At 39.0% G+C, this 12994-nt stretch overlaps 1 protein-coding gene and 1 long non-coding RNA gene across 2 annotated transcripts in view; one reads left to right on the plus strand and one right to left on the minus strand.

Annotated features, from left to right (window-relative positions):
• cygb2 (cytoglobin 2) overlaps positions 1-7761 on the plus strand; it is a 40336-nt gene extending 32575 nt beyond the window's left edge. The window contains exon 3 of the mRNA XM_025907812.1: positions 1050-7761. Within this exon, the coding sequence (XP_025763597.1) occupies positions 1050-1214 (165 nt within the window). The 3' untranslated portion in view covers positions 1215-7761. The remainder of the gene's footprint in view (positions 1-1049) is intronic.
• A 4140-nt stretch (positions 7762-11901) lies between these two features.
• On the minus strand, positions 11902-12721 carry LOC102077796 (uncharacterized). The gene is made up of 3 exons (XR_269323.4): positions 12580-12721; positions 12201-12248; positions 11902-12076 (listed from the first exon to the last, which is right to left on the minus strand). It is a non-coding gene; the product is annotated as an uncharacterized LOC102077796 (long non-coding RNA).
• Positions 12722-12994: the final 273 nt, after the last annotated feature.

The raw sequence follows: 12994 nt of genomic DNA on the forward strand, positions 1-12994 counted from the left end.
GCTTGATGCTCTCCCTGTGCCTCCCGCAGCCCAAAGACTTACACGTTGGGTTATTTGGTCATTCTTAACCCCAACTGTCGTCACATTTGAGTGACAGTGACAGCCTCACATTCAAGGTCTTTTACTCTGTACAATATATTCTCTCACCCAAGTAAACTGAATTTCACGTGTTCATGTGAAGGATTTTTTTTTTAAAAAGAGCGAGCGAGAGACATAGTGGATCTACTGCTACTGAAGATTGTTTAGGAGAAAACAAAGCCTCATATGCTTTGACAGTTTAGCAAACAGAAGGTTTGAATAGCAGGTAGGCGGGGCTTCTGTGCTCACAGCCGGAGCTATGTGTCTGAGATGACCATGTTCGGGATATCCCCTCTTTGTTGCATCATACAGAAATGCAAATAGATAAAAATGTTCAAAACTGAAATCTGTAACAAATTACTTGATGTCTCCAGGTAATACCACACAAAGAAGGCTGTAGTTTTGTTTTTGCCAGCATAGTAACTTTCATCCATATCACATTCATGCAGCTGCTCAGCTGATAGAAATCCTTTTGTTTGGTGTCACATAACATGTCAAATATGTCTCAAAGCTTTTATAGAAACCCCCCACTCATAACCTCCTGTTGAGAAGCTTTTGTTAAATCAGCATCAGTAGTTTGGGTTTATTTACCCAGTTCTGCCCAGGTCAGCTGACTTTATGGCGGGCTGCCACACTTACACCGAGCTTCCTCTCTGTGCTTTTGCTTTAGCCACCTCTGCTGCTCTTTCTCTCCACTTTGTCATTTCTGTTCCTTTGTTTCGCCTGTCCACCCACTGCTTTCATGTTTTACAGTTATCATTTTCAATTCTCACCTGTCTCGCCCACTTCTCTGTAACGCTGAAATGAATTCCTTTTTTCTCCATCACTCTGTTCCCACTTTACCCACAGAACACAATTTTTCTGCATTACTCGCACCCCCATCCTTATTATCTCAATAGCCACATTTCCCCTCGCTCTCCGTCTCTCTGCGGCTCGCTTAATGAAATTTGTTTCTCACCCCTTCCTCTCAGATCCTGAGCGGTGTGATGCTGGAGGTGTTGTCTGAAGATTTCCCAGAATTCTTCACGGCAGAGGTGCAGATGGTGTGGACCAAACTGATGGGGGCGGTGTACTGGCATGTGACGGGGGCCTACACAGAGGTGGGCTGGCTCCAGGTCTCCAGCTCGGCGGTGTGAAGAGTCGGGAAGAAGAGGTGGTAAAGAAGTTTTCAGTGGACTCAATAAAGTTTAAAGAGAGGCAAAATAATGTGTTTAAAATGTTGATGGAGATTTTGCGACGATGGTTTCACAGACATGGATCAGATTAACGTGGTAATCCGTGCGATTTAGTTTCTTTATTCAACTTTTTTTGGATGCATTTTGGTGCTAAGCTTTACACGTCTCGGAGATCAGACCAGTTGGACACCAAGTAATGTAGCCAAACATCATTTTATTTGACTGCTATTAGATTTTCACTTACATCAGTGGCGCTCTGCTGTGTTATCACTGCTAAGGCTAGCTATCAGTTCGACATCCGCACACACTGCTGTTGCTGCCAGAGGCACACAACAAGTCACTTCCTGTGTAGCATAAACTCTTCCTTTTTATACACCTACTGAGATAAGACTGCTCCAAAAGTGTTGATAAACTTCTAGGATCAATTAAATTTCTGCCAAGTTGACCAGTCCTTCTGTTTGTAAGCCTGTCAAGCTTTGCATCCTTGCAAAGGATTCAAAATTGTAACAGTGGCAGATGCACTTTAATTAGAGGCAAATGAGGATAAAAGCAGAATTTGGTAATCAACATTAGCTGTGCAAGTTAATATATTTCTAGAGTTGTAAATATGATATGTAACAGCAGCCTGCAAATACCGTAAAAGACGAAAAGATACGTGTCAAAAGTGTGGAAGAGTTTTTTTGGGGGGATGTCCTATCCGGCACTGTAGCAATCAGAATTATTGTCTGAAGGCCAAGAAAAAACTCCAACAGATTTATTTTCCCAAGCAGACCATTATGGCTTTTTCTATACTGGTCCACTTGATGATCATATTTTATTCGACCTTTATTATTATTATTATTATTATTATTATTATTATTATTATTATTATTATTATTATTTGTTTATTTTCTTGTGTGAAGGTATCTTATGGAGTCTTTAATACCCGGCAAACACAGCATAAACAGCGACATTGTCTCCCAGACAAAATTACTGAAAAAGATCACCTTTTGTCAGCTAACAAAAACTAAAAATGGGCCGATGGGGACGTTGTTTCCATGTAAAATAGAGATCCAGCCAAATGGACAAACTAAATGCATGTGTCCTTGTTCCTTTGAAAACAAAGATAATTGACTGAGAGCTAATTTAGTTACTAAATAACTGTTAACAAACTTCATAGTTCTTCTCCATTTACGCAAACTACTGATGACTGTTTTTAAAATAAATAAATAAAACACTTTCAGACGTTTATCTTTTTAAAATCAATGCATCTTAAAACAGTGAGAGAATTTTAACTTATTCTTAAATTGTTTTCATATTAAACAGTAAAAGGTGAAATTTAATTGTATTAAATTTGATTATGTCACCTATGTTTGAACAGGTTTTAAATACATATTGTCTCGGCTTGTTCTAATGATCTAATCAGTTGTTGAACGTGGATCTCTTGCTAGAAAAATAGGTCCAGGGTTGTTGAGAATGTTTGCTGGGTATGTTCCCGCAGACGTTTATGGTACATAATAGGAACCTCTGGGAACTTGTCACAGGGGTTAGCCTTAGGATGAACTGTCTCAAAGCCAAATAAAATGACCTTTTTTTTGTGTGACTGCACAACTATTTTAAAGCCTTGTTTGAATGAAAAATAGACATCCATGAAAACTGTAATTTAAAATGTGTCAAATTCTACCCAAACACAGCAAACGGTCTATTGTATTTTATCAGAATACTGTAGAAAATCCCCCCACCACATCCTGAAACACAAAGCTTGACAGGCCCGCTCTTACATACATGTCTTTTCTTGCCCCAGATGGATAAAAGACATTTATTTTCTAAAAATAAATGCGGATTATACTTGACCGAGTTCATATCTGTGGAAACCTGCAGTTTCAAGGCGGCGCACATGAATACACCTCACAATACTTTGAAACATGGAAGAAATGCTTAGACACAGAATGACTTTTAGCTATTAGAGGGGGCAGTTAGTTGTTGAAGCCCTGGCTACGGGACCATGGAGCTGCTGACTGTTAATAGATACTCTTTGTGTCCTGCTTCAGTATATCCTCATGTTCAGGGGACCTGTGGCCCCTTTTCTCTCTATTTAATGTCTTGTTTAACTTTACTGAGGTGTTGTTTGTATAAGTGTACAGTGAGTAAATGTGCATACTCTTCTACCTTCGTTTACAACTCAAGGACACGACCTGTGGACGCGTAAAAGAGGGGTGGCTTTGCTTTTTTTTCCTCATTTCATCTCATTGCACACACACTAACAATGTGAAAGTGAGATGGAAAATATCAGCAGGTGCACGCTTACACTTTCACACGCAGGCATGCCGTAAGACGTCTCTCATGTGAATATTTACAGGACGGTCGCTTAGTTTACATCTTTAAAACCCGATCAGAGAGTCATGCTGCTTTGAAGTCTCCATTAAGGGCTTTAGAAACCCACTCTGGAGATCTGTGGAAAACACATCTGTTTCAGAAGTGCCATCAGTCGGTTTCTTTAGATCTCTGACCCAGTCGAAAGCAAAAAGAAATAAAATCCAAGTATTACAGAATGTGGCCTGTGCTGCCTTCTCGTTACCTTACCTGACCTCACCTTCTTTGAAGTGCATGTGCTCCTGCTGGCAGTCCCCATCTTCTCAAACATACACGGCAAATCTGTTTAGGGTGGACACTTGATCCAATCTGCAGTTTGCGTCTGCTGCAGTGACGTCTTGTATCTCCCATCTGACCCCCGTCGGCATCAGCATCTGGCATTAATGAGGAGGTAATGAGTCTCCTCTCCTCCTCCATTTGGCCATTCATCTACTGTAACTTCCCATTGCCTCTGCTCGGAGCGCGTCACTGAGAAGGAAAACAATTACGAGTGGACAGATGGCATTAAACCCACCACAGTCATTCACAACAGCGCTATAGACATGCATACACGTCTTTCATTGACTGAAAGCAGATTCAGATTCTCGATTACAAATACACAAAGGAAAAAAACTGGGATGCTGTGAAAAATGTAAATAAATACAGAAATGCAATGAGTTGAAATTTCATTAACTATTATTTTATGTATAATAGAACATACAAAACAAATCAAATCACTAAAGTGAGAAAATGTAAAACTTTTAAGAAACTCATTTTGAATTGATGGCAGCAAAACATCTCAAAAGTTGGGACAAGTCAGTGATAACCGCTCTGTAGCATCCTTTATCTTTTAACAACATTCTGTAAACATCTGGGAACAGAGGAGAACAGCTGCTGGACTGTCTCCCCCCCCCCCGCACCCATCCCCGTCCTTACTTCTGAGAAACTCTGCCTCTCTAAGACGCTCTTTTTATACCCAATTATGCTACTGACATATTGCCAATTAACCAAATCGGTCCTGAAATGTTCCTCCAGCTGTTTCTTTTAGCACCACTTAATCTCCAGCCTGTTGGCACTCTGTTCCAACTTTTTTTTAAGACGTGTTGCTGCCATCGAACTAAAAATGACAGATTTCCCCCGAAATTCTAAAATGTCTCTACTTGATCATTTCATAGATAAAATATGGGTTTGAGATTTGCACATTCTTGCATTCTGTTTTGTTTATATGTTATACAGCGTCCCAACGTTTTTGGTAAAAGCGTTCTCTAATGTTCTAAGTGTTTTGTTTTTGTCTTGCACCAGTGGGTTTAAATATTATTCTGTCATGATATCCTTTAGAAAAACAGCCCCCTGATGTGTGATTGAATTTTTTATCAAAGAGCCCAAGTGAAAAAAAACACGCACTGCTTGTTTTTAGCTCATCTGACTGAAAGACTGAGCCTTTGGTGAAGCTCGGTCATCAGGCGTCATAGGCCTACAGTACTGGTCTGATTTTAGTGAAGCTTGCACACTTATCACTTATGACTTCATGGGTCTTCACCCAAACAATGCTCAAGGTCAAGTTTAAATGTGTTGTTTTATGGGCCCTTGATCACTTTCACTGTACAAACTTCATGCATACTTACCGCTTCACCAATCACTCGCACCTGATGTACTGAACAGCATTCAATTCAGTCCATTTAGCAAAATCATTGACATAAAAGAATAAAACATTGTTGCATGCGCTACAAAATAAATAATAACAACTTTGTGAAATATCAAAGGTTGCGATGACATCAAATATTACTTTTGCACACATTTTGCATACCACTTGGTCATGATGGGGAGGGGGGCGTGGTAACGGAGGGCGAGGTCATACTGGTTGAAATTCTTTTGTTAAAGAAGTAAAATGAATAATAATAATAATAATATATACTAGCAGATGCCTCTCTCCCAGACAGATATATTGTATTATAGAGCTGAATCAATGTAGGATTCAAAACTAACCTTTATTCAGGTTGAGGACAAAGGAGTACAAAATCCTTCAAAGAGACAAATAACAGAAACTCCAGGCACGCGTGAAGGCAGAATAAAAGGCAGTATTAATAACCACTTTGAGCTCTAAGAGAAGGAAGCTCGGACAATTTATACACACAGGAGGCCAATCAGGAGAGGCAAACACAGCAGTGCAAACAATCAGGAGAAAAGCACAGGCAGGAAGCAAAACTGATGTAAGAAAGCTAGACTTCAAAATAAAATGGTAAACAAATGAGACGACACTTGAAGCAGACACAGAGCAGCTATTAACAAAAGCTGGGACACAGAAAGAAACACATAAGGGAACCACAAAACTAAACATTGCATTCAAAACTTTCAAAATTCAGAAGTGAGACTAAACGGGCCAGACCATTGATGACGTGACGGTAATCTGTGAATGGCGATGGATCGTGTACCTTATGAGCTGCTACATCAACCACCTTGTGCTTCACTGACAGTGAAACAAGGCCAAGAATTGCTTCATAATTTGGATTCAACTCTTGCTTTTACTTGATAAATTATATTTGTTTTATTATATCTGAACAATTTGAGCAAAATTGTCTCTCGAGTGGGCCTCGCTGCGTCGAGGAAATTAGTTTTATTATTGGCTCAAATTCAAAGACTGAAAAGGTTTTTAAATTTGTCTACTTGTGTTTGGTCCAAGTAAAACCAATCAGATATTTTAATTTTACAAACAGTTAAAACTGTAAAGCCTGAGCCACAAAAAATTGCCAAGATATTCAAATTGTTTGTTTGAACCTTCTGACAAAGTAAGAAAAATAATTACATATCAGTTTTCGTATATGAGTTTTATTTTATATCATTTTTGCATATAAGAAAAGCATTTAATGAGGGCTAGGGTTAAAAAAAAAAATCACACTGATGTAAATGTGTCAAATATGACGCACCTGGTGTTGCAGGGTTAATCCTCTGCTTATTGCATATTTTCAGTTGATGATTTTAAAAACAGAGTTTAAATAAAGCAAAAACTTTAATAAACTGTAAAAGTGGTTGTAGCTGCTGTTGATTTTAAAAAAGGTGTGATAAAATAAGTCCTTATGTGGTCATCTCCCAACATTTGCACACCAGACGTTGATGAAAAAGCAGATTTACTTTTCTTTTGCTCTTTTTTTGAACAGAAACTCTTTCTGTTACTGATTTATTTAAACAGACGAGGCGGTCTTCACGGGGAGGTATGGTAAATATCTCCAAGCATCTCCTCTGAAATGTCCCACACGCACACAGAAGCAGAGAACAAACTTCTTTATCTCACAAATATCTAGTTTACATCCCAACGTATTACATTCACGTAGCGGCTCAGTTTCACTGATTAGCCCGCCGTAAGAAAATGTCACTTTGTGATCTTTAGATAATGAAATGAAAACACTAATTGCTGCTTTAACGACTCTCGACTCCTGCAGATGTTTACTAAAAGCTCCCCTTCCAAGCTGAGCAGCGAGCTAATCTCTCACAGCAATGAGTCAGACAGGTGGATAAAAATACACGCAGGAGTCAAACAAACGTCAAGAAAACTGTTTCCACTTGGGCTCAAATCGCTTTGGAGGCAGTAAACCTGCTGCTGGTCTTGAATGATCTGGTTTAAAAATGCACTGCGGTCCTTTTCAAAGCTGCAGGCTCTCTGCACCTCGCCATCTGTGTGCAGCACGAACCTCACCACAATATAAACACACAGCATTATGTGTAGACACATCCTAGTTAAACACATCGCTTCATCGCTTTCCACACACACACGGTTGGGCATGTTCTCACATGCAAAGTTTACTACTGCAGCATCTATTGCAACATAATTCACTTATTTTAATCTAAAAATGTAAATTTTTTGGCTCATTCAATCCATATCATATGTTCATGTTCATTCCCTTTCAGCTAATAAGGGCATCACAGCACATGTGGACTTGTGTGTTTTTGTTGTGAAATGTTCCTGTCTATGAGTTGGAAAGTTAGGACTTTATATTTTTCTAAATATATCTCTGAGGAGGGTTCAGTGTATTTCAGTACTGTATATGCATATGTAACTGTATACTGTTGCTGGGAGCGAATTCAGTGGCTTTGTAGTGTTTTTGAGCATGTTTGCACAGACTTGTACCTTCGCAGACCTGGTGAAAATCAATCATGACCATCAATAAACTCTACTTGTAAATTTGTCTGTCTTTGTGTTTTTTAAAGAATACTGTGTACGCACTGATGAGTCGGATCAAAATGGGAACCAAGCCTCTGCTTTTACCTGTTTTTAACTACAAACAACCAAGAGGTTCAAGATGTGTCAGGCTGAAGTGAAACTGAAATGGTGAAAAGATCAGTTTCCTGCATGTTACATGATCATGCCTGTTCAGGTAATTGATTGTTCCCTGTGTCTGTGCGACACCACATTACATCCAGGTTACATCACCTGTGTAAAAAGGGCTGTACATGAGTGCTTCATATACGTTAAAGTTTTTTTTCATTTCATTTTTTTCATTCTGGCCGCTGGAAGTCCCAACAAACTTCCAGCAGAAGTGAAGATCATCTGACGATAATGAGACGGTTTGAGTGTTTGACTCACTGCTTGAGTCAAACGTGGATTTTTAAACACAGTTCTGTGTTTTACCAGCATCAGGATCATTCTCTTTAACTAAGCGTGAAGTAATCACAAAAAGCTTGTTTTGAAAAACTGGTCACCTCCTGAGATCCAAGCTCCTGTTTAGTTTTTAATAGATCCTATTTATTTGTGATTAGTCTAACCTGATGAAGCTTTGAGAGAGTGACTGGAGAAGTGTAGGAGTTGCACTGTGTCTTTGTGCCCCCGGGCATTATGTTTGACACCCCTACTTTAAATCATTCACTGGAGCCATATCATAAAAACAAGCTGGGGAGGGAGCTCCACACATGTGGGGGTCTCTGGGGCTCTGTAACTTCATGATTTGGGCATACCCTCCAACAAAAGTCTTGTTAGAATAAGACTGGAAGTTCTTAAGCGAAAGAAGAAACAACTAAATGTAAAACAGCTCAGTGAGACATTAAAGGAAAGCCTGAGATTTAAATAAATATAGAACTAAAGAGAGCAAAAATTTCAAGCCCTGATTCAAACGTGTTAGAGTTTCATAAATGTGGAGCTCAGAGGACGAATGCTGCTTCTCAGTGGGAGGTTTGGCTGGCTCATAACATATCAGCAGATCAAAAATGTAATTCTGTGCCGAGGCCGTTGATCTATGAATGAAACGCGTTTTGAAATCAATTCTCGGCCACACGTGGAGCGCAGATCGGCGAGCTGGTGCGACGTGTTCCACTTCGTTATGAGACGAGTACAGCAGCAGAAACCCGGCAGCATCGATGTTATTAGTTTTTTTTTTTTTTTCCCTCAGCCAAAGGTTGAACGTGATCCACATAGTGCAGCACATACACTTATACTGATGTACTGCTGTACAGAATTTGGCTCAGTATTATACCATTTATGGTTCAAGATGAATCATTTACAGGCAAAATATCTCGTCAGTGGGGAGGCACAGGACTGGGTGTTTTTATTTAGACTACTCGGCATCAGAGAAACGAATGAATATAGTTTATTTTATTCTTTTGCTTTGAAAAGCATTTGCAAAGAAATGAACACTCTCTAATGTTTGAGGTAGTTTCATTTCAACAGAACATCAACCAAATATGCAGAAAAAACATGTATGTGTAATACAAATAATACAGTTAGATATTTCTAGTTGCTTAGTAGCAGCAAAATGAGGTCTTGCATTAGTGCAGTGGTTCATTATTGTGACTATAGGTGTGTTATTCTTATTGTTGTTGTGGTGTTATTTTAGATTTTGTTATGTGTGAATGTGTGAAATAGTTTCCACTGTTTGAGGACCACCATGACAGACTCCTGTAGTGATTAATTACATCCGGCTAGCGTTCACCTTCAGGCTGTTTGTTGTGAGTGATGAATGCAGCCACGTCTCCAAAACTTTGTAGTGTGAAATTTGATTTATGGCAGAGACATTAGAAGAAAGAGACCTGGCACTCGAAGAGTCTTAAACTATTAAACAACAGCAAAGATGATGATAGAAGTTCAGCTTTCAGAGTGGAAAAAAGATTTTAGGACTCATAAACGTTCCTGCACATTTATATGGTTGTAACTGTGGCATGGTTTAAGTGGATTGTTTTGTGTATATAGTGCATGAATACACATTAGAGAGCGTTTTTGAATTGTTTTAATGAAACAGTAAAGTCAGATGAACCAAAGGTGTTTCCCTCCACCATACACAGCCTGTCTCTCTTTATGTGGGACCATTTTTATTCCTCTCTCCCTTTGTCCCACATGTTGAGACAATGTCCCACAATGTGATTATGAAGTCTGACTTTTGGCCACTGTGTGAAGGCCTGGCGAATCAGAGAAAGAAGCTTTGCAGACTTTGGTGGATATGGTGGAAACTACCACAAAAACAATGAAGTGTCAGTTTATGGAGGGAAATACAGTTTTTGTCTTTCTTTAGTTAAAATTGTTCTTCAGTTTCAGATGAGGTAAAACATGGCATGAAGTGACACAGTGTGCATGTCACAATTGATGAAATTGTCACACACTTCTCTTTTAGCCATGTGTGACAATCTTTGGATGCATCCCTACTGAAATACAACCAGACTTAGAAGCAGCTGAAATATATAAGAATACAAGAATAATTAAAGACTATTGCATGGAAAAAAGATGTTTTTTGGTATTGTATATACTTAGGAAGGTAGTTGGAAAAAGTTGCTTTCACATTAATCTGTCTCTAAATGTAAATGTGGCAATGTGCACCGTTTGTTGTAATTTTATTTTTAACCTGGATTTTTTTTTTACCTCCACCTCAACTGCTTTTTAACAATAAATCAAAATGTTGTTGTAGATAACTGCATGATCACTCTAAGATTAAAGATAAACACTGTTAAATCTAGCTATCAGTATTTCAGAAACTTCCTAAAATCTTCTAAATATTCTGGCTGCAAGTTGGCATAGAGACTCTGCTTGGCAGTCTCAGTGTTTTGTGAACCAGAGATGATTAAATGGAATTAGATGTAAATGTTCCTAATCAATGATTAATGGTTGCCTGCTCCCTGCTTGACGCCTTGGCGGCTCTCTCGACTCTATAAGGCTCCAATGGGAGGTTCATGCAGGGAGGAAGATTTTCATTTTTCAAATCCATAGATAATTTATTCAAGCCATACATTTGATTATAAAGTGTTGACAAAGACTTCTTCTTATAGCTGCTCTTTAAACACAGGGAAAATGAATTTTATAAAAGTATCTGCTCAGGTTATACTTCTGTACAGTATTTGAACTGAAAATGTGCTCACAGCCTCATAGGAATAGATATAATATTCAGAAAAATCAACGTTACTCTCCTGCTGCCTGGCTTGAGTGTATAGGAACAGGTGAAACAGGTAAACAAAATCATGAGAGTCAGAAAATAGTCTCCCACGAGTGCATCCGTTGCGCTCAACCATGGTCGACAGGACACTGACTTGTCACCATGGCTACACATTTTCTCACTGCCACATATTGTCATTTTCAGAGAGCGCCACTAATGTGGGCTTATCACATCCCGCGGGCAAACACACCTGGACAAACTCCACTTTGACACCACATGGAAAATACACAAAAGCCAAAAATAAAACGGCAGGGATTTATATCTCGGCTGATACCTTGATCTCAGCTCCTTCTTCTGTTCCATGATTAAATCAGGATTTCACACTGATACGCTCATGCTCATCCGTCTCTGTCAGCAGGCGTTGACTTATTGGGATTCATCAGGTGTTCAGAACACAAACTGACACAAATGAGTGGAGCTCGTTAAGAAATCCCCTCTGTGTCTCTCAAGCTGCTTTATCAGTGAGGAAGGTTGCACCAGTATGCGCTCTGCTTAGGCTCGCTGCAAGCAGTTCAGCTGTAATGAAGCTGATTAGTGAGCTTCATATTTTTTTCCTTTTGTTATTTTTGAAGTGCACCAATTCATATTTATGTCTTGTAACCTTATTTTAATGAAAATCAAAGAGAACTTTTATCTGATTCTATATTTGCCCCTCGGTGTTAATGGTTTCTGTTAATGTCTTTTTTTGGACCAGCTTTACTGTTGTTGTCCTTATCAGCATCTTCAACAGCTGAACAGGCTCTGATAAACCCACAGCTGTTCGGCACAGAATTACAAAGCTAGTGATTAGTGAACAAAGAGCAGTATTCAGCAGCTTAAGAACCACACAACCTCCAGGTTTTTGGAGGTGGTGGAAAGCAAGAACTTAAAGGAGAGAAAGCAGCGGACATAGATTCATTATGTGACCAGAAACAATTTATTCTGATATGATTAGCATGCTATGGTCAGAGCAGAGCTGCTGTTCCTATACATAAAAATGAGCCAACTGTGGTGATTCATTCATTCATCTGTCAAAGATACTTCCTGGGTGAGGTGATCTTGGTATTACTAATTGGAAAAGGTGATCCCAGGCTTTCTGAGGATGTGCTGATGAGACCAGGGCAAAAAAATAAATTCAATTAAATAAAACATTCATTAGACAATAGTTGATTATGTTCACCTGGATGATGAATGTTTCCTCACTGAGATAGACAAATGTTTCGTCACTCACCCAAGTTACTTCTTCAGTCTTCAGAGTGAATTAACTTTCTGGGATAATCTGGAAAAGTGTTAACATAGTAATAAGCATTCACCCACTAAATTTCACATAAGTGTTGTGTCCATTGTTATGCCTGGTGTTTGGAGACCGCCTGTAACATCAGGATAACACAGATTCTGTGAGTTCACCTGTATTCAAACTGATCAGATGTTTGATCAACTATAGTATGGTATACAGGCCACTAAAACAAATGTATATCAGGGATTTTATTCCTACTGCTGGAGTCCAAAAGGTAAAATATGACAGAGCTGTGTTGTCAAACATCTATACCATTCTGCTCATGGCTAAGGCGAGGTTAACATTTTAGAAAATTCAAAGTAGTAAAACTTACTAAGTAGTTTTGTTGCTTGACTGTCCTGATCTGACATTCAGTTCTTGGTAGTTTTGAATTAGCCTTATGTATTTCTGTTTGGTTTTATTGTAGTTTAGCGCCTGTGTTTCAGCTTTCTCATAGTTTCCCTTCATATAAAGTTCAGTGTCAATCTTTTGTCTTGTACACTTAGTAGTCATCTTTTGGGTTATTTCCTGTTTTACTTTGGTAGATAGTTCTCTTTTGTGCCTGGCTTTGAATTTTGCGTTCCCTTGTAATTGTCTTGATTACCCACACCTGTGTCTCACTCCTCCAGCTGTTTCCACTTCCCTGATTACCCCATAAGTATAAATAGTCCAGTCCTTCGCCTTTGCTCTTTGTTGTGGTGTCTGTGTGCATGTCTCCCTAAAGGCTTGGCTTGCTGTTTAGGCCCTTT

This window comes from Oreochromis niloticus, linkage group LG6 (assembly GCF_001858045.2).
Source record: "Oreochromis niloticus isolate F11D_XX linkage group LG6, O_niloticus_UMD_NMBU, whole genome shotgun sequence".
Lineage (NCBI taxonomy): Eukaryota > Metazoa > Chordata > Actinopteri > Cichliformes > Cichlidae > Oreochromis > Oreochromis niloticus.